This window comes from Lynx rufus, unplaced genomic scaffold, assembly GCF_022079265.1.
Source record: "Lynx rufus isolate CCGP_SWC_20201006 ecotype Redwood Valley unplaced genomic scaffold, mLynRuf1.p SCAF_31, whole genome shotgun sequence".
NCBI classification, from domain to species: Eukaryota; Metazoa; Chordata; class Mammalia; order Carnivora; family Felidae; genus Lynx; species Lynx rufus.
Window position 1 is genome coordinate 2,124,665 of NW_025814847.1, and position 24,444 is coordinate 2,149,108.

Genomic DNA, 24,444 nt, shown 5'->3' on the forward strand with positions numbered 1-24,444 from the left:
CCCCAGCATCACAAGCCTGGCAGTGTGCAAGTAACCCAGACGGGCCACGCCACCCCACAGTGAATCCCGCCCCTAGGAGAGGGGAAGAGAAGGCACACACCAGTCTGACTGTGGCCCCAGCGGTGGGCTGGGGGCAGACATCAGGTCGGACTGCGGCCCCGCCCACCAACTCCAGTTATACACCACAGCACAGGGGAAGTGCCCTGCAGGCCCTCACCACACCAGGGACTATCCAAAATGACCAAGCGGAAGAATTCCCCCCAGAAGAATCTCCAGGAAATAACAACAGCTAATGAGCTGATCAAAAAGGATTTAAATAATATAACAGAAAGTGAATTTAGAATAATAGTCATAAAATTAATCGCTGGGCTGGAAAACAGCATACAGGACAGCAGAGAATCTCTTGCTACAGACATCAGGGGACTAATGAACAGGCACGAGGAGCTGAAAACCGCTTTAAAGGAAATGGAAAACAAAATGCAAACCACCACAGCTCGGATGGAAGAGGCAGAGGAGAGAATAGGTGAACTAGAAGATAAAGTTATGGAAAAAGAGGAAGCTGAGAAAAAGAGAGATAAAAAAATCCAGGAGTATGAGGGGAAAATTAGAGAACTAAGTGATACACTAAAAAGAAATAATCTACGCATAATTGGTATCCCAGAGGAGGAAGAGAGAGGGAAAGGTGCTGAAGGGGTACTTGAAGAAATCATAGCTGAGAACTTCCCTGAACTGGGGAAGGAAAAAGGCATTGAAATCCAAGAGGCACAGAGAACTCCCTTCAGACGTAACTTGAATCGATCTTCTGCACGACATATCATAGTGAAACTGGCAAAATACAAGGATAAAGAGAAAATTCTGAAAGCAGCAAGGGGTAAACGTGCCCTCACATATAAAGGGAGACCTATAAGACTCGTGACTGATCTCTCTTTTGAAACTTGGCAGGCCAGAAAGAATTGGCACGAGATTTTCAGGGTGCTAGACAGCAAAAATATGCAGCCGAGAATCCTTTATCCAGCAAGTCTGTCATTTAGAATAGAAGGAGAGATAAAGGTCTTCCCAAACAAACAAAAACTGAAGGAATTTGTCACCACTAAACCAGCCCTACAAGAGATCCTAAGGGGGACCCTGTGAGACAAAGTACCAGAGACATCACTACAAGCATAAAACATACAGACATCACAATGACTCTAAACCCGTATCTTTCTATAATAACACTGAATGTAAATGGATTAAATGCGCCAACCAAAAGACATAGGGTATCAGAATGGATAAAAAAACAAGACCCATCTATTTGCTGTCTACAAGAGACTCATTTTAGACCTGAGGACACCTTTAGATTGAGAGTGAGGGGATGGAGAACTATTTATCATGCTACTGGAAGCCAGAAGAAAGCTGGAGTAGCCATACTTATATCAGACAAACTAGACTTTAAATTAAAGGCTGTAACAAGAGATGAAGAAGGACATTATATAATAGTTACAGGGTCTATCCATCAGGAAGAGCTAACAATTATAAATGTCTATGCGCCGAATACCGGAGCCCCCAAATATATAAAACAATTACTCATAAACAGAAGCAACCTTATTGATAAGAATGTGGTAATTGCTGGGGACTTTAACACCCCACTTACAGAAATGGATAGATCATCTAGACACACGGTCAATAAAGAAACAAGGGCCCTGAATGAGACACTGGATCAGATGGACTTGACAGATATATTTAGAACTCTGCATCCCAAAGCAACAGAATATACTTTCTTCTCGAGTGCACATGGAACATTCTCCAAGATAGATCATATACTGGGTCACAAATCAGCCCTTCATAAGTTTACAAGAATTGAAATTATACCATGCATACTTTCAGACCACAATGCTATGAAGCTTGAAGTCAACCACAGGAAAAAGTCTGGAAAACCTCCAAAAGCATGGAGGTTAAAGAACACCCTACTCACGAATGAGTGGGTCAACCAGGCAATTAGAGAAGAAATCAAAAAATATATGGAAACAAACGAAAATGAAAATACAACAATCCAAACGCTTTGGGACGCAGCGAAGGCAGTCCTGAGAGGAAAATACATCGCAATCCAGGCCTATCTCAAGAAACAAGAAAAATCCCAAATACAAAATCTAACAGCACACCTAAAGGAAATAGAAGCAGAACAGCAAAGGCAGCCTAAACCCAGCAGAAGAAGAGAAATAATAAAGATCAGAGCAGAAATAAACAATATAGAATCTAAAAAAACTGTAGAGCAGATCAACGAAACCAAGAGTTGGTTTTTTGAAAAAATAAACAAAATTGACAAACCTCTAGCCAGGCTTCTCAAAAAGAAAAGGGAGATGACCCAAATAGATAAAATCATGAATGAAAATGGAATTATTACAACCAATCCCTCAGAGATACAAACAATTATCAGGGAATACTATGAAAAATTATATGCCAACAAATTGGACAACCTGGAAGAAATGGACAAATTCCTGAACACCCACACTCTTCCAAAACTCAATCAGGAGGAAATAGAAAGCTTGAACAGACCCATAACCAGCGAAGAAATTGAATCGGTTATCAAAAATCTCCCAACAAATAAGAGTCCAGGACCAGATGGCTTCCCAGGGGAGTTCTACCAGACGTTTAAAGCAGAGATAATACCTATCCTTCTCAAGCTATTCCAAGAAATAGAAAGGGAAGGAAAACTTCCAGACTCATTCTATGAAGCCAGTATTACTTTGATTCCTAAACCAGACAGAGACCCAGTCAAAAAAGAGAACTACAGGCCAATATCCCTGATGAATATGGATGCCAAAATTCTCAATAAGATACTAGCAAATCGAATTCAACAGCATATAAAAAGAATTATTCACCATGATCAAGTGGGATTCATTCCTGGGATGCAGGGCTGGTTCAACATTCGCAAATCAATCAACGTGATACATCACATTAACAAAAAAAAAGAGAAGAACCATATGATCCTGTCAATCGATGCAGAAAAGGCCTTTGATAAAATCCAGCACCCTTTCTTAATAAAAACCCTTGAGAAAGTCGGGATAGAAGGAACATACTTAAAGATCATAAAAGCCATTTATGAAAAGCCCACAGCTAACATCATCCTCAACGGGGAAAAACTGAGAGCTTTTTCCCTGAGATCAGGAACACGACAGGGATGCCCACTCTCACCGTTGTTATTTAACATAGTGCTGGAAGTTCTAGCATCAGCAATCAGACAACAAAAGGAAATCAAAGGCATCCAAATTGGCAAAGATGAAGTCAAGCTTTCGCTTTTTGCAGATGACATGATATTATACATGGAAAATCCGATAGACTCCACCAAAAGTCTGCTAGAACTGATACAAGAATTCAGCAAAGTTGCAGGATACAAAATCAATGTACAGAAATCAGTTGCATTCTTATACACTAACAATGAAGCAACAGAAAGACAAATAAAGAAACTGATCCCATTCACAATTGCACCAAAAAGCATAAAATACCTAGGAATAAATCTAACCAAAGATGTAAAGGATCTGTATGCTGAAAACTATAGAAAGCTTATGAAGGTAATTGAAGAAGATTTAAAGAAATGGAAAGACATTCCCTGCTCATGGATTGGAAAAATAAATATTGTCAAAATGTCAATACTACCCAAAGCTATCTACACATTCAATGCAATCCCAATCAAAATTGCACCAGCATTCTTCTCGAAACTAGAACAAGCAATCCTAAAATTCATATGGAACCACAAAAGGCCCCGAATAGCCAAAGGAATTTTGAAGAAGAAGACCAAAGCAGGAGGCATCACAATCCCAGACTTCAGCCTCTACTACAAAGCTGTCATCATCAAGACAGCATGGTATTGGCACAAAAACAGACACACAGACCAATGGAATAGAATAGAAACCCCAGAACTAGACCCACAAACATATGGCCAACTCATCTTTGACAAAGCAGGAAAGAACATCCAATGGAAAAAAGACAGCCTCTTTAACAAATGGTGCTGGGAGAACTGGACAGCAACATGCAGAAGGTTGAAACTAGACCACTTTCTCACACCATTTACAAAAATAAACTCAAAATGGATAAAGGACCTAAATGTGAGACAGGAAACCATCAGAACCTTAGAGGAGAAAGCAGGAAAAGACCTCTCTGACCTCAGCCGTAGCAATCTCTTACTCGACACATCCCCAAAGGCAAGGGAATTAAAAGCAAAAGTGAATTACTGGGACCTTATGAAGATAAAAAGCTTCTGCACAGCAAAGGAAACAACCAACAAAACTAAAAGACAACCAACGGAATGGGAAAAGATATTTGCAAATGACATATCGGACAAAGGGCTAGTATCTAAAATCTATAAAGAGCTCACCAAACTCCACACCCGAAAAACAAATAACCCAGTGAAGAAATGGGCAGAAAACATGAATAGACACTTTTCTAAAGAAGACATCCAGATGGCCAACAGGCACATGAAAAGATGTTCAGCGTCGCTCCTTATCAGGGAAATACAAATCAAAACCACACTCAGGTATCACCTCACGCCAGTCAGAGTGGCCAAAATGAACAAATCAGGAGACTATAGATGCTGGAGAGGATGTGGAGAAACGGGAACCCTCTTGCACTGTTGGTGGGAATGCAAATTGGTGCAGCCGCTCTGGAAAACAGTGTGGAGGTTTCTCAGAAAATTAAAAATAGACCTACCCTATGACCCAGCAATAGCACTGCTAGGAATCTACCCAAGGGATACAGGAGTACTGATGCATAGGGGCACTTGTACCCCAATGTTCATAGCAGCACTCTCAACAATAGCCAAATTATGGAAAGAGCCTAAATGTCCATCAACTGATGAATGGATAAAGAAATTGTGGTTTATATACACAATGGAATACTACGTGGCAATGAGAAAAAATGAAATATGGCCTTTTGTAGCAACGTGGATGGAACTGGAGAGTGTGATGCTAAGTGAAATAAGCCATACAGAGAAAGACAGATACCATATGGTTTCACTCTTATGTGGATCCTGAGAAACTCAACAGGAACCCATGGGGGAGGGGAAGGGAGAAAAAAAAAAGACGTTAGAGTGGGAGAGAGCCAAAGCATAAGAGACTGTTAAAAACTGAGAACAAACTGAGGGTTGATGGGGGGTGGGAGGGAGGGGCGGGTGGGTGATGGGTATTGAGGAGGGCACCTTTTGGGATGAGCACTGGGTGTTGTATGGAAACCAATTTGTCAATAAACTTCATAAAAAAAAAAAAATAAAAATAAAAAAAAATAAATAAATAAAAAAAATAATAAAGTAATGTAACTGATGAGTATTTACTTATGTTTATGATTTAACACTTCCATCCCCCATCCAACCCCTACTTTTTGGTCAGGGACTGAAATGATACGAGACATAATTTCATTTTTTGGGGTGGGGACTTGCCTTTTTTTCATTGGCTCTTACTCAGGCCTTTCAAGGGTTTAACTAAACGCCTTTCAGGGGGGCTTCCCCTCTTTGTGTTTTCAACTCAGCGCTGTGAGATTAGCAAGGAGCCTACTTAGCATCTTTGACTTTTTGCTACCGTTTCTGCTGGGCTTCTAGGACTCCTGGCCTGTGCGGTTTCGGAATCTGTGGACGCCTGGAGGAGAAAACAGACAGAATATCGAGCCTATTTTTCTGCAGTTCTTTTTCCACCCTGGCTGCCCAATTCCCCAGAAACTGTCTCTTTAGCCTCCTGAGATGACCAAGAGCTCGGAGCAGCTGCGTTGCCCTCAACCTCTTGGCCTGTGCGGCCTGCACGTCATAGGGGAAGGTGACAGAGATTATTACTCTGACCTTAAGACTGTGTCCTCTTCTCTGGAATTTTGATCCTTTGAGGTGTCGTTACCTGAGTTGCATTCTGCTCTCTTTCAAACAGCTGATGTTTTGTGCTTTTATCCAGCAGTTACAGTTATTCTCAAAGGGAGAATTAATCATATGCAAGCCACCCTATTAAATCTGGAAGTTCAGTATCCAGAACTTTGTGATGTTGATTTCAGCACCACGCACACACACACACACACACACACACACACACACACACACACCATGAATCGTGATCTAACTGAGCCCTGCAAGAGGTCTGTTGTCGGTGTGTATACCTCCAAGATCTCTGATAGTGCGCTGTCTGCTACCAATCAGAGCACAAAACCTAACAGAGGACGCAAAAGAGTCTTAGAAAGGATGCGAGCTGGAGGAAGCATTTAGTTTTGACTCAAAAAATGCGGAAGATCGTCCCATGCTCCCGTATTCCCTTAATATTAATATTACACCTACCCTAAGGTCTGGTTATAAAACACACATCCACTCAAACTCAGCCATACTTCCAACCACAGACATTCACTTAAGTCTCGAAGTTACGTCTCCTTCTGCTTGGTCATCACTCTAATCCTTTCCTAGACCTTGTCTTGTCCATGATAAAACATCTGGTAGAACCCAGGTGTGACTGGCCCCGGGAATCTGGGTTGTATCTCCGCTCACAGCTTCTGTCTGGGTCTTTCCCAGGACACGCTGGACGCCAGCCTACAGAGCTTCCAGCAAGACAGGCTGTCGGAGATAACTGACCTGAAGGACCAGCTGGTGGCCGCTCAGCACAGCCAGACCAAAGCCATTGAGGAGCGCCATGCTGCCCTGCTGAGGCGCTGGGGGGAGCTGCTGGAAGCCTCTGCAGCCCACAGACAGAACTTGCTGGAGAAGCAGCTTCCCCTAAAGAAGGTAAAAAAAAAAAAGAGAGAGAGAGAGAGAGAGAGAGAGAGAGAGAGATGAGCCATAATCAGTCGTCCACTATCTGTATATTCTATTAGCCATGGAATCCAGAAATAGATACTGGAAACCCAGTTTGGGTAATCTAGAGACATTTGAGTGACTGCATGGAAAGGATCAGAAAGGCATTCTTATTTTTTTAATTTTTTGTTAGTTTTTTTAATGTTTATTTAAGAGACGGAGAGACAGAGTATGAGCAGGGAAGGCACAGAGAGAGAGAGAGAGAGAGAGAGAGGGAGATACAGAATCCAAAGCAGGCTCCAGGCTCCGAGCCATCAGCACAGAGCCCGATGCAGGGCTTGAACCCACCAGCCATGAGATCATGACCTGAGCCGAAGTCGGGCACTTAAACCGACTGAGCCACCTGGGCGCCCTGGCATTCTTACTGAACAAGAAGTTATTGGGGTTTTTTTTAGATTGATAGGTTGTGTTTTTTGTTTGTTTGTGTGTATGTTTGTTTGTTTGTTTCTTTTAAGACTGACTTGTCAGTTGTCCAGCTGACTTGAGAGAGAAGCCAGGCACATGTAGCAGAAGAAGTAGGTGGGTCAAAGGGTGAAAGGTCCTAGTGTTTGAAAGAACTAAACTGACAGGTGGGAGGTAAGGCTGTCCTTGGGCTTTTCTCTAGCCCAGACACAAGGAGCACTCAACCAGTAAAACCTGAGTTCCCACCTTGTGTTGATCTTTCTTGGCTGGGAGACCTTGTATATGTCCCTTAACATGTCTGAGCCTTGATTCCTCCATTTATGAAATTGGATCATATTACGACTGTTTCCTGCTGGTCTGTTATGACTATTAAGAGATAATGGATCTGAAAATGCAGTGCAAACCACTAAGTTCTATGTAGGTATAAGTGATGAAAATGTTCTTTCTAGTGGTGGCCGCTAAGGTATTGGATGTTGATCATAAAAAATACCAATAATAAAAGGAAGTCAGGATGGTCAGTGACATTACTGAGCACTCCTAGGCCGTAAGTATTATACCGGGCAGCAAGGTAAGGCAGGCAGGGGAATTAGGAAACAGACACACGGACAAAAATCAGTCAGTCTGAATGCTTAGCTAACTACTCTGTTGGTATGGAACCTACAGAAATAAATCTTAAGTGAAAAATTAAGTCAATTTGGGGGCAACTTTACACACATATATGCATTCTAGATAGAAAGATGCTTTACCTTCTGATTCTATTTCGCTTAATTTTTGAACTGCAAAGAGATTTGCTATTTTATTTTCTGATTATAAAATCTTTGTAAAATACTCAGGTGATCCATAATATTACAAAAATAATACGAAATACTTTATAGGTTTTTTTTTTTTATTTCCTATATAGGAACCAAGTCAATTTCTCTGTACTGGTCTATTTTTAGCATATACATTGCCCAAATGAGTACAGGGTAAGATGTAATGGTGTAGTACCTTCGTAATCTCCCTTCCATTTAGGCCAATTTTTTCCTCTTTAAACCAACATATTTGGGGATGAAAACTCATTTTCATATTTGCTTAAGATAAATCTCTTGGGAAGTATAAACTGCTGAGTATGTATGTATGTATGTGGGTATTTTAGAGGAAGGAGAGAGAGAGAGAGAGCATGCGGGAGGGGCAGAGGGAGTGAGAGAAAATCCTAAGCAGGCTCCACTCTGTCAGCACAGAGCTGGACATGGGGCTTGATCCCCCAATGCGAGATCATGATCTGAGCCGAAATCAAGGGTTGGATGGCCAACTGAATGAGCCACCCAGGTGCCCCAAATCTATGATACATTTTAAATCCAAAACTAGTTTTGATCACCAGTGTTTGGAACAATCCATGCTATTTCTGTTGTTCAGAAATTCAGAGAATTCAGAGTCATCGAGAGCATTATGGAGAACGCCAGACAGTAACCTAGGAGTAAGGGTACAGACCAGAGGGTGGGAGCTGGGTTTAAGCAGGGGCTTCAAGCACGAGCTGAGCCCTGAACAAGTTCTAGAAGGAAGGCAGGAAAAGAACTCTGTACAAAGAGACATCAGAGAGGTGTGGATAGACTGGCCTAGCCCATAAATGATTTGCTTATTCAAACGTTCATCCATGCATTCACGTAACACTGATGTTTGCACGTTCCCTGTGTGACAGGCAGAACTGGAGCACAGACTTCAGAATAACAAATTGTGAAATCGTATGGCTGAAAATGGCCCTCGCTTCTTTCGGACTCTCAGAGTTAAAACAATGCTAAGAGTCCTTCCGCCTCCTTACGTGCAGAAGGTGGAGGCCTCGGCTACTCTCAACCAGGGCGCCAGGCCTCGAACTCGTCTGCCCGCCTGCTGAGCACATGGTGCTCGGTGGTTTCCGTTCTGCCCTCCCACAGCTGCTGACCCGCCTAATATTTGAAGATGGGCGTTCTTCTTTTTTATATCCTCAGTCTTCTCTTTTGCTGAGGGGTTTTATTGGGCAAGATGGAGGTGACTTTTTCTTCTGCAGGCTGAGGAGCTGTTCATGGAATTTGCACACAAGGCTTCCGCTTTCAACCACTGGTGTGAGAATGCCAAGGAGGACCTGTCAGAGCCTGTGCACTGTGTTTCCCTGAACGAGATACGGAAACTGCAGAAGGACCAGGAGGCCTTCCTGGCCTCCTTGGTGGGGGCCCAGTCGGACTTCAACTATTTGCTGGAGCTGGACCAGCAGATTAAGGCCTTAGACGTGCCTTCCAGCCCTTACACCTGGTTGACAATGGAGGTGCTGGAGAAGGTCTGGAAGCACCTACATGACATCATCAAGGTAATGGCACACGGCAGAGACATTCTTTCGCTGTGGCGAGCGTGACCACCTAATTTAGTATACAAGTTGGGGGGCCTTTTGAGAAGGAAAGGATGCTATTAATAACCACGTTGGGACAGCAATGGAATCTATCTAAGAAAATGTTGGAAATATGTCCACAGTAAGGTATAATCCTACGCCCCAGAGCTCAGACACTCTCATGCCTCCGGGTGGTGAGCAGTGATTCAGGGAGGCGAACACAAGTCCCAGGAGGTGGCTGTAAAAATGGGCCATGGAGGGGCGCCTGGGCAGCTCTGTCAGTTAAGCGTCTGACTTCAGCTCAGGGCACAATCTCACGGTCCGTGAGTTCGAGCCCCGCATCGGGCTCTGTGCAGACAGCTCAGAGCCTGGAGCCTGCTTCGGATTCTGTGTCTCCCTCTCTCTCTGCCCCTCCCCTGCTCATGTTCTGTCTCTCTCTGTCTCAAAAATAAATAAAAACGTTTAAAAAAAATGGGCTATGGAAAGTTCACGAGGTTCGTATATATGTCCACAGTCTCTAGAATTCCCCCATCCAAGGCACGCATTTCATACATACCTCCAAAGTGCCTTTTTTTTTATGTGTTTGTGGTTGTCTGTCTATAGTGACATTTATCATAGAAACTGGAGAAGATATTAAAAAGCTTAGCAGAAAAATTTCATGAAAATGTCACCAATTTTAGATGGCAACTCTCGTTACTACCTTTCCCTAAAGGAAGGCTGCTTTCCCTTAAAATGCTCCTTTTATGTTCATTTAAATGAAAATTTCACCCAGAAAACAAATGAGAAGAAAGATGATTTGCCTTTATTACTAGTTTATTTGTCACTGGGCTTGGTCTTACAGATGCGTGATGGGAGCTTCCTTCTCCTTCGGGGGTGAGGAGAGGGCGGGATGACATAGGAGCACGTACTACATGCTTCTGGAAGACAGGTTAGATCAGGGGAAGATGTGCAGCTGAGAATAGCTACAAAGCAGCTATTTTACTACAAAGAAAGGTCTTCAGCATTCACTCTTCTCTCTGTGATTCGGGGTTTAGGAACGAGAGCAGGAGCTACAAAAAGAGGAGGAGAGACAGGTCAAGAACTTTGAGATGTGCCAGGAGTTTGAGCAGAATGCCAGTGCCTTCCTTCAGTGGATCTTGGAGACCAGGTGCGTGGTGCTGTCCCCAAACCCATGATCCCTGTGTCACCACGGGGGTGAAATGCGTGTCTGAGGAGAGTAGGGGAGGGGGGGGGTCCTACAGGATTTATGGTGTTCTAAAATCACCAGATCCTGTCTGTGTTTTTCATCTGGAATTGATGGTTTTCTAAGTCAGTCCGTGCAAAAGCAAGAAACGAGAATTTCGTGCCACTGCCCATCGTGTTGCCTTCCATGTTCTCTCCTTGATGCTCTCATTTTCCCCCGTTGCCTGTGATTAAAGTCTAAAAACCATAGCAGTCCCTTATGTTGGCACTTTACAAAGTGCTTCTATACCCGTCACCTCCCTTAACTCTCAGAGAGACCTTGAAATGTGCACAGAGCCGATTCGATTATCTCTGTCCCCAAGTGTGGGAAGAAGATCAGTGGACGAGTTGACTTGCTCCAGGTCGCGTGTGTATTTATGGGCACGACCAAAGGCGGAGCCTCCTGTGAACACCTGCTATGAAGCTCTCAGGCTGCCCCATCGCTAAAAAGAAGCCGTGGTGAAAATCAGTGAGATAATAAGTGCGGGCTGCTTTTATTAAATGCAGAATGTCCTATACATGACAATAACATTTGTCACATCTTCTGGGGCAAATGATCTGGAAAAGAAGAGACTCGGAAGGTATAATACGTTAGCATAAATGTCAAGGTTTGTAGGCCGTCTCCAGCAGGTGGGTCAGAAATGTGGTCAAAGTGGTGGTTTCGACAGTCCGTGATATATACCGACTGCTCCCACAAACCCAGCAAGGAAAAACCAGACAATGAGCAGAAAGCAATCCTGTGTCATGGCCAAAACTCATGTGACAGAGGGCAGAGAAAGCAAAGTGCATCATCCTCTGCCTCTGGTGTGGTCCCTCCCACCCACCCCCACCCCCAGCAGTGTGTCCCCGACACCTCGCATGGTCACCTGACACCTGAGCTCTTCTCCATCCCAGGACAGGAGGAGCCGCACAGAGGCTCCTCTGAGGGGGCGAGACTCTGGGGACAGTGCAAAACAGGTTCCTCTTTTCTGGTTACAGAAGATTTAGAATATTTCTTAGATCTGAGGAAAGAAGATCATTGAAGTCATCCATGTTAACACGTGGTTTCTCTTTTCTCTCTTCTGATCGCTGCTCCCGACCTCCACGCCCAGGGCTTATTTTCTGGATGGGTCAGTATTTTGTGTTACCGTGTTTGTTTTGTCATAGATGTGTCTGTTATATTCTGGAGGCAAACGGAGGACTCAGCATGGGGCATCTTTGCCATCGTCACCATCAGATTGAGATGGCACCTAAGTGGAAGCATGGGGTGGAAAGAGAAGTACAGGGTATATCATCCTGCCCTGTACCCCCCGAGGGGGAGACTTGCCCTTGTTAGGTTAAGGGTATGTCCCAGAGTAAGAATCAGGGGGACTATGGCAGCCTTCTCACAGGCACAGAAGAATGAGGACAGACCTTCCTTCCCTTCTCATCTGTCCAGCAACTTGCTAGCTGACAGAAGGGTTTGGTTTCATGAAAATCTGGTGTGAAAATTCATTCTGAAGAGGCCATTATAATAAGATACAGAGGTAGAGAGACGTAGGCTGTCAGAATCAGTCCGTCTGGGTGAAATCTTGACCTCTGATTTTATGAGTAACATTTTCCTCTGCTTCTTAACTAGGTCTTTGCTCAAAGAGACGGGAACCCTGGAATCCCAGTTGGAAGCAAATAAGGTAAGTAATGTTGAGCATCAGCTGAGGATGTTCCCAGAATTACAAGGAGTGCCAGGAAAACCGGGAGAACTTTTACATGAACCTAAAGGCAACCCTCGTAGTACTTTTAGGTACATTTCCGGGCCTGAAGGTCAAGAGCTTAAGGTTCTAGTCCCAACCCTGCCCACCATTTGCATTCTAACCATTGACTGACACTTCACGGACAAGGACATCGGTTCACTTCAATGTCTGAACCTGAGCTTTTGTATCTGTACAATGGAGCTCATAATGCCTACATCATTATGATTAAGATGATGATTACGAATGAGAGCCGGGGTGCCCGGATGGCTCAGTCAGTTAAGCGTGTGACTTCAGCTCAGGTCATGATCTCAAGGTTCAGGGTTCGTGGTCTGAGCCCTGTGTGGGGCTGTCTGCTCTCGGCATGGAGCCCATTTCGGATCCTCTGTCCCCATCAGATCTTTCAGATCCTCTCTTCTCCTCCCCGGTGCCTGTGCACATGCATATTCTTTGTCTTTCTTTTTCCTCTCTCTCTATTTTTGAGAGAGGTATAAACCTAAAATAAAATTAAAAAAAAAAAAAGCAGAACAGATACAGAAGCTCTGGGCCTACGATCTGGAGCATTCCCCAATTTCTGTTGTCATTTGACATGGGAAAATAATACGATTGAATGTAGAGGATCTCTCGAGGTGTCCTGGAGGTGCTACTCCTGTCTCCTGCAGCACGTAACTGCTAACTCTTAGACTTCTATATGGCAGATGTCCAGAATGACAGACGTCCCATCACTTAACCTTCCCACCATCGCATAAATGAGGAATACAGAAGTGGACCTCTTGAGCAGTTCATTTTTCACAGAGGACAGGAAGATGCCTGAAAATCATTCAGGAGCAGGCAGGGGAAACCCAAACCCATCAGCTTCTTAATCTTCTCTACCATCGCCTGGTTCGGAGCTACCCTGTGTGACCGCTCTTTCCTTTTGTCGGTCTTCTCTAGCGGAAACAGAAGGAGATTCAGGCCATGAAGCGCCAGCTGACCAAGATTGAGGATCTGGGAGACAACTTGGAAGAGGCTCTGGTCCTGGACATCAAGTACAGCACCATCGGGCTGGCCCAGCAGTGGGACCAGCTCCACCAGCTGGGAACGCGGATGCAGCACAACCTGGAACAACAGATCCAAGCCAAGTACTGTGGACCCGTGACCAGGGCTGGGCAGGGCGCGGGTGGTACTGGGTGTCAGGAACTTAGTGAGCCCCAAGGGCTAGAGTTTGGGGTACTGTTTATAAAAGAGCTGCTTCGGAGGTAGTACGCACACCATCTCCAGACTAATCAATATTCTCTTTCTCTCCCTCTCTCTCTGCTGCCCCACAGAATGACGATTTCTTTTTATATGGGAATCTATTTTGAGACAGGAGACAGCGCCCCATCCCCCTGAAGCTATTCGTCATTCAGTTCTCAGAGTCCCTTGATCTTATGCGATCTCTTCAGGAAGCAGTCCCTTTTGTAAAAGCCTGTCTCAGATGTCTAGAATGCAAGAAATAGTCAAGGTGGAGAGCCAGAAGAGCAAAATTCACTTGTTTTTCTAAATAAATTAATTACGTCAGAGCAGCTTGAGGTGTCGGTAACAATGACAGCATTATTATCTAGACAAGGGATTGGCAAGCTTTCCCTGTAAACAGACCAATCGTAAATGCGTCAGCCTTGGAGAGCCATGTCGTTTCTGTTGCAACTACTCACTCTGCTGTTGTAGAGACAAAGGGCTATTAATAACCCGCAAATTCATGAGCCTGTACATATTTCAATAAGATTCTATTTATGGACACTGAAATTTGAATTTCGTGCAACTTTAATGTTGAATGAAACACTTCTTCTTTTAATTATTTCCAACCATGTAAAGAGGTAAAAAAAAAAACCCTCCATAGCCCATTAAACTGTGCAAAAGCAAGTGGCGGGCTAGATGTGGCCCACGGGTCATAGTTTGCCAAGCCCTGAACTAGATGATCTGAATAGCATATTATCCACCGACATCCCTCTCTCTTCCACATGGCAAGCCTTCTGATGTTTTTCTGTTTCATTTCATGGGCCAATTCATGCTTTTCCTTTCAGAGACACCATAGGTGTGAGTGAGGAGACATTGAAGGAGTTCAGCACAACCTATAAGTGAGTAGATCTTCATAGTTGACCCGTTCTTTGCTTTCCAACACATTCAGAATGAATCTCCAAATAACTAAATTTGTCCCCTCAGTGTGGCTTGGTAAGATCTTAAATGAAGATCTAGACGTGTTAATGAGCCTCAAGTCACGGCTTTGAATGTGTCTATGAGAATTCCTGGACTTGAGAAAATGCATTTCTCTCATGCTCCCCATTTGACTGTCTTTACTCCATCCACCGGGTTAAAAATAGTGCAGAAACACAGGCAAGCTCTCCACTCAGCCCTCTGATGACCTGTGGCACGTTAAAGCCTCAGCCAGTCCCACAAGAACTGTCCGTTTCTGTTCTTATCTGGTTCTCCATGGAACTTGATAAAATGGTTTTGTTCTTCAGACATTTTGATGAGAATCTGACGGGGCGCTTGAGTCACAGAGATTTCCGGTCCTGCCTCAGAGGACTCAACTACTACCTGCCCATGGTGGAGGACGATGAACCGGAGCCCAAGTTTGAGAAGTTCCTGGATGTGGTCGATCCAGGGAGGTAGGAAGGAGACCGAGGGAATGGGGCTTGGAGACCAGGGCAGAGAGTGAAATGATCCATAAAACATGACTCTGTTAACTCATCTCGGGAATAGGAAGACACAGACTGTATAGACATGAGTTGGGCAGCCTTTTCTGCCTCGGTAGGATCAGCTCCGAAGTGCATGGCACTGATTCCAGCTCAGGCACAGCCCCTGCAATTTGCTCGATTCCTGCTTTTCACTTTTGATCTATGAATTTCAGCTGGTTCTTGAGAGAAGCATCTTTCCCTGTAAGGTCCTAGGATACCCAACTGGCGGGGGTGGGGTTGTGTGCATGGGGGGTGGGGGTGGGGTGGAGACAGTCATGAAGGTGCTAGTTCTTTCCAATGCCAAGGATGCCACAAGACCAGAAATTGAGGCCTTCGATTCAACTTGAAAAGCTTGAAGCGCCTGGGGACTGGGGCTGGTGGAGACTTGCAGACTGTGAGGGGCATCCGGCCAGAGGGCTCCCCCGGGAGCAGAGGCTGGGGCCGCGGAAGCTGCATTGGCTTAGCTGCAAGGGTATGGGAAGCAGGGTCAAAACAGAGATCGCAGCCCACGTTCTCAGAGAGCTGAGCCCATTTGTCCCCCAGGAAGGGCTACATCACCCTGGAGGACTACACCTCATTCCTGATCGACAAGGAGTCAGAGAACATCAAGTCCAGCGATGAAATAGAGAATGGCTTCCAGGCCCTGGCAGAGGGCAAGGCCTATATTACCAAAGACGACATGAAGCAGGTCAGATTGCAGTTGCGTCCACGGTCGCTGTGCTCCCATCGTATTCCAGAGCTTGGTTACTTGGGGCCAGGGCGGCCTCCCATTGGCAACTTCCCTCCCCCACCCACCTTTTGTCCTCTTGGCTCAGACACTCTACTGCACAACTTGTCATTTGCTTACTCACCTTTCATTTTGTCTTGTACCGGCGTAAAAATGTAGAGTCATCCTCTAATGACTGTAGCCGTCAATTCCAAACCTGAAACTCAATTTGGAAAACTGTTTCCTGTCCCAAAGTTTATGGAATGGGATAAAGTGTGTGGTCAAAGTGAGAGGGGAGCCTCTGGGTCAGGGCTGGTTGAAAAGATGGGCTGGTCTTACTCCTGGGAAATTACAGATTTCGGAGAAGATGTGTGGTGGGAACAGGGCCGGCTGCTGCTTCTAAGTCTCTGCGGTCCCTAAGGTTCAAGGCCTATCACCAGCCCCAAGGAGCCAGCTGTTTTTCATCCCTGGGACTGTATCTCTGTTTTGTTTCAGGCCCTAACCCCAGAACAAGTGCAGTTCTGTGCATCACATATGCAAGAATACGTGGACCCGCGAGGCCAAAGACACCTTGCTGGTTATGACTACGTGGGCTTCACCAGTTCCTACTTTGGCAACTGATAAACGGCTTTCCTGGGGTCGTAGAAAATCTTGGTGTGGTGGGAAGTACTGGGGGAGGAAGGAGACAGGCAAGTATGGGAGGGAGGGAGATAGTCGTGTGTGTGTGTGTGTGTGTGTGTGTGTGTGTGTGTGTTACACTTATTAGAGGACCTGGAAAAATCTCAAGCTGGAGGATATAAGGCATTAACAGAGTTGGAGGAGAGGAAGCATCACAGGCTTATTTCTTACGCAACCAGTGACTACTCAGGGGTCAAGTTCTTTATTTTTTCTTGTTGGAGTCTACACATTCTTTATTACTTTGTTTTGTTGTGATTACGGAATAAAATATTTCCTTTTGTAAAAAAAAACCCTCATATTTAAGTATTTCTTTTTAATAGGGCAATATGAAGTAACATGTTACACACGTGAGCTTCTGTATTTCTGAGAATCACACAGCCATCTAAACATGAGCAGGTAATTACACTGCGAACAAGGGCCAGGGTAGAACGGATAAAGTCCAAGACGAGTTACAAAGAGCTTCTCTTGAGTTTTGGAACATGTCTAAATTCTTACCTTTGAGGGGTGCCCGGGTGGCTCCGTCCGTTAAGCGTCCGACTCTTGGTTTTCGCTCAGGTCACAATCTCGCGGTTTCGTGAGTTCGAGCCTGGAGTCGGGCTCTGCAGTGACAGCACGGAGCCTGCTTGGGATTCTCTCTGCCCCTCCCCCACTCACTCTGTCTCTGTCTTTCTCAAAATAAATAAAACTCCTACATTTGGAAATGAAGATATTTGACATCCTGGAGAACCCCAATACTTGTGTCTGTAGAAGAAGAAGAAAAATGCCAGCACCTGTTTTCCTCTTGATCTGTCCCTTTTCCATACTTCTCCATGAGAGAGGATGTCATTAGTCTCAGAATGGTGAGATTCTGGCCAAACAGGGCTTCCTTTTGTACTCTGTGTCCTCACATTTGCTCTTACATTTTAATGCGATGACGAGATTATTGGTTTTGATTTCCTTCTGCCTCCCATTAGAGAATTCTAATTCTCTAAGAAGAGAATTAGTAAGAAGTAGTAGAACTGTTTCCAAAATGAAGAATTAAGGAAGAAAAACAAGAAGAGGGGGGTGCTGTCTCCAAAAAGTGTTCAGGCCAAAGCTGACGTTCTGTCCAGACTTGTGAAAGCCGATGGTGTCGTTTGCTGGAGAGAATTCTTAGGTCAGTCGGCCTTGTACCTTGTGCTAGCATCCTGCACGGTGTCCGCGGCCAGCCCCTGGATATTGCTACCTGATTATCGCCTTGTCCCAACTCATCCTTCACACAAAAGTCAGTCCTTCCTCAGCCAGGGACAAATTCTGTCCCTGGAGCCACTTAAGCGAATCTTTGGTTAAAACCAAAAAGCTATCTTTGCTGCTAATAATGTATAAAGCTTTTTACTAAGTTTTGCTTAAACATTTGGAGACTACTGAACATGAAAATCAAAAAGGATTTGAAGAAAAAAAACACTTGATTATGAGTTACCAAGAATGGTTGCAGTTGACAAAAAGCTAGCCCAATGGACCATCACAAACGGTATCATTAATATCACACTTACCAAGAAGTAGGGAGACTCTAACAAACACGTGCTCGTAATGAACAAAGGCAAAGGTAAGTATGGTTCCATTCTCATCCCGAGCCTCCCCCTCCCCCAAGAATCTGCAAGGCCTAAATCAGATTATTAGGCATGATGGATGATGGGTCAAGAAATGCTCTTTAAGGCAAAGGACCATTAGCATTTCATGAAAGATATCGGGTCATATTGAGGCCAGAGGAGATAATATTTATCTGATGAATCAACAAAAGACCACAAGAAGGTGATGATGTCAGAGTCACATACAGCTCCCTCTGAAGTCAGATTCTGACCACCTAGGCACACAAGTACAAATGGAAATGCGGGGAGCAGCATACATAATTTTGTTGGGTCTGTAGGTATTCAACTTTTAACAATTAGAACTCATATCAAATGTCCCTTGTGATTTGGGTTTAAGTTCCACCTAACTGATACTCCAGTTTTTTTTTTCAATTTTTGTAACATTTTATTAATTTTTGGTAGAGAGAGAGAGAGAGAGAGAGACAGAGCTGTCAGCACAGAGCCTGATGCGGGGTTCGACCTCACAAACTACAAGATCATGACCTGAGCCGAAGTCAGATGCTTAACCAACTGAGCCACCCAGGCGCCCCAATACTCATCTTTTATTAACTTTCTGTTCACTTACTTTAAACTGGAGCCCTTGACTTAGTCCTATTAATTCTTTTCTTTACAACATACAGACTGAAGCCTGTTTCCGAGCCCCAGCCCTACAGCTACATCCGTGGGTGTTTTCATGATCCCTACTGCTCAGTTGTGTCTCTATAACTCTTCCACTCCTAAAAGAATGCTCCCCTTTACTTTTAATGCGCCTCTCTGACACCAGGCATTTGCCTGGAAGCTGTCAGATTTCTGTTTCCTGTATCCAGGCCGGTTTCCCAATCTGCGATCCTCTCAAGGCCCAGGATCCGGATTCCTGCTTTCTCCGGTCAGATGCTGTGCCAGGCAACAGCCCTGTACTCCTGCTTGTCCAGTTAAATCACGGAATGCAAGATGCAGGGCACTGCTGGTCCCAGCTTCCACCAACATGAACAGGCGGCTTCAAGTGATGCTGTCTGGAAGCTCCAAACAGTAACAGATGGCTGTAAGGGGTGCTCTGTGCGTGGCAGGCTCTGTTCTGAAAACTTTTTAACAATCTTCTCCAAAAGAGCCCTAGAAATCAGATGCCACTAGGGGTGCTGGGTGGCTCCGTGGGTGAAGCAGTCGATTTCGGTCCATGGCATGATCTCATGGTTTGTGAGTTTGAGCCCCGCGTCGGGCTCTGTGCTGACAGCTCGGAGCCTGGAGCCTGTTTCAGATTCTGTGTCTCCTTCTCTCTCTGCCCCTCCCCTGCGCTCTCTCTCTCTCTCTCTGTCAAAAATAAATAAACATTTAAGAAAAAGAAAGCAGATCCTACTATCATCCCATTCTATGGCTGGGAAACGGAGGCACAGAAAGGCGAAGAAGCTTGCCCTAGGTCACGTGTGCAAAACGTGACAGATCAGGGCTTTAACCTCAGGAAGTCAGATTCCAGACCCTCGTCACTTAATGGGCTCCTTAAGGACCATGAGTTGGGTACATGTGGTCGTGTTCACATCGGAGGGGCCTCTGTTTTGCTGTGTGTGTGTGTGTGTGTGTGTGCGCGCGTGCATGTGCCTGGAAGGATGATTTATTCTTTGTCAGAAGCACATGGTCACTTATTTAACCAAAGGAGGGAATTTGAATCACCTAGAGTGATTTCATAAACTCTTTCTGCCTGGCCCCAACCCAGGTCAGTTGTAGGCTCTGTCTGTAGGGATGGCTCCCAGGGACACCTATTCTGAACAATCGTTCCACCCCCATGTGATTTTTACGTCCTTCCAAACTTAAGACTACTACATTTGGAAGTCAGTAGGACCTTTGAGTATTACTTACTAATTCTTGGAACATCTTTTCCCACCACTGCTAGGTGTGCATTTAGGGAATGCTGTGCTAGATGGACTGAATCGATTTGGGAAATGAATTTGCTCAGGCAGCCTCAGTGCAATGGGGAGATTACTCCCAGCCTGGAGTGAAAAGGATGCGAGAGTACCCAACTTCTCTCCAATGACCCAGGCCCTTTCTGCCATCTGACTAACTCTCCTACCTCTCCCCAACCTGTTCTCTTCTCTGGGATCTGGCTCCCTTCTTCCCAAATTTAATTTCCACAAAGTTCTAACGGGAGTCTGTGTTTCTTCCCTGAGAACATAGAAAAGTATGAATTCTCATTTGAAAAAAAATCCCCCCAATATGAGTTTCTCTCAACTCTTGCCCCCCACTGCTCATTCATTGCTGAATTATGTGAATTTGGCATTTTCAAAACCTCTTATGTTTCATAATTTTCTTCAGCTTCCAGCCCCACTATCCACGTTCTGGTCTCCATGCCTTTCTTTATGATGATGATGGTGGATTTCTTACTGATCTCTTTGCCTCTTTTTTCTCTCTGCTGAGATCTGTCATCCTCTCTGCTGCTGGATTAATCTTCCTGAATCAGTTTCCAGACGCCACTCAGCTCTCTGCTCAGAGGTTTTACGGTGTCCTCTCTCCCATTGTCGAAGGCATCAAGCCTGAAGCAAGGTATTGAAGCTGCTCTCCGCGAAAAAATGCCTTCACCCAAGCCAACTTCTCAGCACCACTGGTGACGCATTTTCAGCGTCTCTGGACAATTCACCAAACTCTGACACAGGCCTAGATTGCCTTGCCATTGAGACTTTAGTTACCCTATTTTCTCTTTTAGCAGATTCTTCCTTCCCACTGACTGCATTAAAACTTACCTATCTGTGAAGAACAAGTTCAAGTATCACCTTAGACACAAAACCTCTGAAATCCACCGATGTTAACCTTGAAGTCTCTGATTCTCCAGGGAAATTAACCTCTCCCCAAACTAAAAGCTGATATTACGTTGCTTAGCTCGTTATCAATAATAGCAACTGACACTTATGGGAAGATGACTATGATCCAAGTACTGTGCTAAATTCTTTACATGCATGGTTCCGTTTAGTAAGCCATGCAAAACCACCAAGGTACAAGCATTTTACAGATGAGGACGTTGAGGCTGAGAAAGGTAATGTAACTTACCCAGCATCACACAGTTAGTTACAGGGCCTGCATTCAAACTCCTACCTGACAACCGTGTGAATTCATGATACCTTTGCTTACCCCTAAGAATGTCTGTGCACGAGATATTACAGGTGGAAAGTGTAATACACAGGACAGTGTTCCACCACAGTTTCTACAGGACAGTGTCCGTGCTAGGGAGTGATCCAAGCAAGGAGGTCCTTAACACCAGAGATCATGAGGCCAACACAGGGCACAAAGAAACAATGAGCCAGAGATAGATGAGACAATAATATAAAAAAAAGATGAAAGGCACCCTCTGGGGGAGAGAAAAAAAAAAACCTACCTTTTCATTTAACAGAACATTCAAACGAATCTGTCAAATAGATTCTCAATGAATTTCGATCTTGGAAGAGCATTATAGGTAGGATAGTCTAATTATGCAGTGATTTTACGAACATCTACAGTATCCCTGATAGGGCTCCAGCCAGCCCTGCTTTGAACTTGAAGTGCCAAGCTGCTCTCTGTTCAGCCGAGCTGGAAAATTCTTAACGAATGGGGTTTCCGTGGTGGCGGCTCTTAGGCCGAAAGTGAAAATTCAGATTCTGAGCTCAGTGGGAGTTAAGCACCATGGACAGAGCAGGAAGCCCTGCTCAGCTCCCCCAGCAGCCCTCCCCCCCTCCCCCCAACCCTGGGACTGTAGGCTGCAGGATTGGGTTCTCCCAGAGGGTTGGGGATGGGACAGCTTTGACCTGCGACGCAGAGTACGTGGCCGGTTGGCCTGGGTTCCTGTTCTCAGTCCAGCCTATGCAAAGGAGGCTGAGCCACGGGAGAGCCTTCATCCTGCACCCAACAACCTCCCTCGGAAGGCACTTCTCAGGGCTGTTTGCACAGCCCGATTCCTTAGACTATAAACAATAGGGTTGAGGAGAGGGGTCACCACAGTATAGGTGACCGCAATCAGCTGATCCCGCTCAAGAGAGTAACTGGCTTTGGGCCTCAAGTACATGAAGGAGGCACAGCCATAGTGGATGATGACCACTGTGAGATGTGAGGCACAGGTGGAGAAGGCCTTCTTCCGCCCCTCAGTGGAGGGGATCCTCAGGATAGCTGCCAGAATGTAGGTGTAGGAGATGGTGATGAAGGAGAAAGAGACCAGGAGGACCAGCAGGCTAAGGATGAGGATGCCCAGCTCACTCGGGCCTGTGTCCCCACAGGCCAGGCTCAGCACTGGTGGCGTGTCACAGAAAAAGTGCTGGATCTCGTGGGAGCCGCAGAATGGGAGGTGGAAAATGACCAGTGTCATTCCCAGCCCAAAGAGGTACCCACTCAGGAAGGAGGTGCCAACCAGCCGGGCGCAGAAAGGAGGATCCATGCGGCTGGCATAGTGCAATGGGGCACAGATGGCCACATACCTGTCAAAGCCCATGACGGCCAGGAGGAAGCAGTTGGTACAGGCCCACGAGGCAGAGAAGAACATCTGGGCAGCACAGCCCTCATAGGAGATGGCCTGGCCCCCCATGACCAGGCTGGAGAGCATCTTAGGGATGATGCCCAAGGTGTAGCAGGTCTCAGAGAAAGACAGGAAGGAAAGGAGGAGGTACATGGGGGTGTGCAGATGGCTGTCCAGCCTGATGACCACAATAATGAAGACATTGCTGGTCAGGGTGACCAGATACAGAGAGAAGAAGAGTGCAAAGAGCAGGAGCTGAAGCTCCCCGAAGCCGGAGAAGCCCAGGAAGACAAAGCCCCTCCAGGTGGTTGCATTGGTCTGCCCCATCCTCGGTGGTACCCTCACAGATGTGTGGATCCCTTTCCCCTTGTCTGTAGATGCCCCGCTTCTTTACAGGGCAGGATGAGGTGGGTTCTCATTCCTTTGTGCCTGTTGGAACTCAAAAAGACGGCTGTAATTTAGACAGCCATCAAACCTCAGAAAGGTATTTATCTCATTAGAGGCACAGATATGTGGGTCCATTTCACATGCATGTATATGCATGCACAGGCATGCACAAAGGCACACAATGTGCACACATGTGCACACACATAGACACACACGTGTACATGAACACCAGGTGCAAAGCCCTCACACATAATCACGCATATCTCCTCGGTACACCACACGTTCGCCATTAATGACCATATCCACAAATCACAAATACATCAGGCATGCTATAAATGCACATCTACTGAGATAGCACATAAATAAGTAGATGTGTGCACCACACATATATTCATACCAACATCATATATACACCCACATAAGAATATTCACGTGGACACATATGCGTCGCCTGTTAGAACACGATGGGGGCTTAATGGACATTGTTTTATGAGTCAGGCAGCAGAACCGAGACTAGAGGAAAAGTGTCTGCGTCCTAATCTAACAATCCTTCCCCTAGTGACGACTCTTCTCAGACACCGTGGGACATGCACTCCCATGAACACGGAGCTCAGCAAGAATCCCTTGTCTGTGTTTTTCTCCCAAAGTCTTTTCCATATGAGTCCATGCCTAGCACTGGAGGAAGCATCAGAACTCAGGGAAGGGGCGGGTCCCCAGCACACCGATCAGCTGCCAGGGGCTGCCGCTGGGAGACCGGGCAGGGGGGGCTCTCTACTCACCCTCACCCGAAGAGGCTCATGGGGAGGCAAGCCCTCCTTCTCAGCGACCATGCTCTACGCACCGCCCCGCCACCCTGCCTGCAGGAGAAGAGACCTGAGATCCATCTCATAAACTCCTGCTGTGGGCAAATGCGATGTTCCCAGGTTATACCAGGACAGCTTCCACACCTGTGGACCCAGGAGGTGAGTCATGTCTGCTTCCATGGAAACAGCTTCTCTCTCTGAGGGTCCCCTGTCCCCATGGGTGTGATGTCAGGAAGCACCTCTAATGGCGTTTGCCATTAGCTGTGAGTATTCTTTTGGGGAAAGCATAAGAAGAACCGTGAACAAACAGATGCTAGCATCATTATTCAAACAACTCGATATGTGCTAAATATTATATTTATTATTTTCACCTGTCAAATCTCTTTTAAAGCTTCAAATGCCCTGGTGAAAGAGAGTTGACAGTCGCATTTTATGGAAGAGGAAACCAAGCCCAATAGAGTCTAAGTGACCCATCCAAGATCGCAGAACTCAGATTCAACCTCTTAGAGTCTCCCTGTAAGATGTATACTAAGAACACAGGAATTCACTTTCCCCTGCTGTTGTCTCACGAGCTGGAGATGACTGTTTCTGACCTGTGTCCAGTTTCACAGGTCATACTGCGTGCTCACAGTATGAGAGCACCCTCATTTCCCAGGTTTACCCCCTTCA

The 24,444-nt window shown here is 45.5% G+C and overlaps 2 protein-coding genes across 2 annotated transcripts in view; one reads left to right on the forward strand and one right to left on the reverse strand.

Moving 5' to 3' along the window:
* Window positions 1-16,649, forward strand: part of SPTA1 (spectrin alpha, erythrocytic 1) — a 70,236-nt gene extending 53,587 nt beyond the window's left edge. The window contains exons 43-52 of the mRNA XM_047092890.1: window positions 6,509-6,718; window positions 9,213-9,509; window positions 10,562-10,674; window positions 11,840-11,857; window positions 12,346-12,397; window positions 13,388-13,575; window positions 14,497-14,550; window positions 14,935-15,081; window positions 15,694-15,838; window positions 16,352-16,649. Coding sequence (XP_046948846.1) covers window positions 6,509-6,718; window positions 9,213-9,509; window positions 10,562-10,674; window positions 11,840-11,857; window positions 12,346-12,397; window positions 13,388-13,575; window positions 14,497-14,550; window positions 14,935-15,081; window positions 15,694-15,838; window positions 16,352-16,477 — 1,350 coding nt within the window. The 3' untranslated portion in view covers window positions 16,478-16,649. The remainder of the gene's footprint in view (window positions 1-6,508; window positions 6,719-9,212; window positions 9,510-10,561; window positions 10,675-11,839; window positions 11,858-12,345; window positions 12,398-13,387; window positions 13,576-14,496; window positions 14,551-14,934; window positions 15,082-15,693; window positions 15,839-16,351) is intronic.
* Window positions 16,650-21,970: 5,321 nt separating this feature from the next.
* On the reverse strand, window positions 21,971-22,924 carry LOC124521732 (olfactory receptor 10Z1). Its single transcript, XM_047092806.1, has one exon. It carries the CDS (start codon window positions 22,910-22,912, stop codon window positions 21,971-21,973), a length of 942 nt encoding a protein of 313 aa, XP_046948762.1. The 5' UTR covers window positions 22,913-22,924.
* Between the last annotated feature and the right edge of the window lie 1,520 nt (window positions 22,925-24,444).

Bases quoted from the DNA above. Each gene is read 5' to 3' on its own strand.
- LOC124521732 (XM_047092806.1), bottom strand. From the start codon at position 22,912: ATGGGGCAGACCAATGCAACCACCTGGAGGGGCTTTGTCTTCCTGGGC.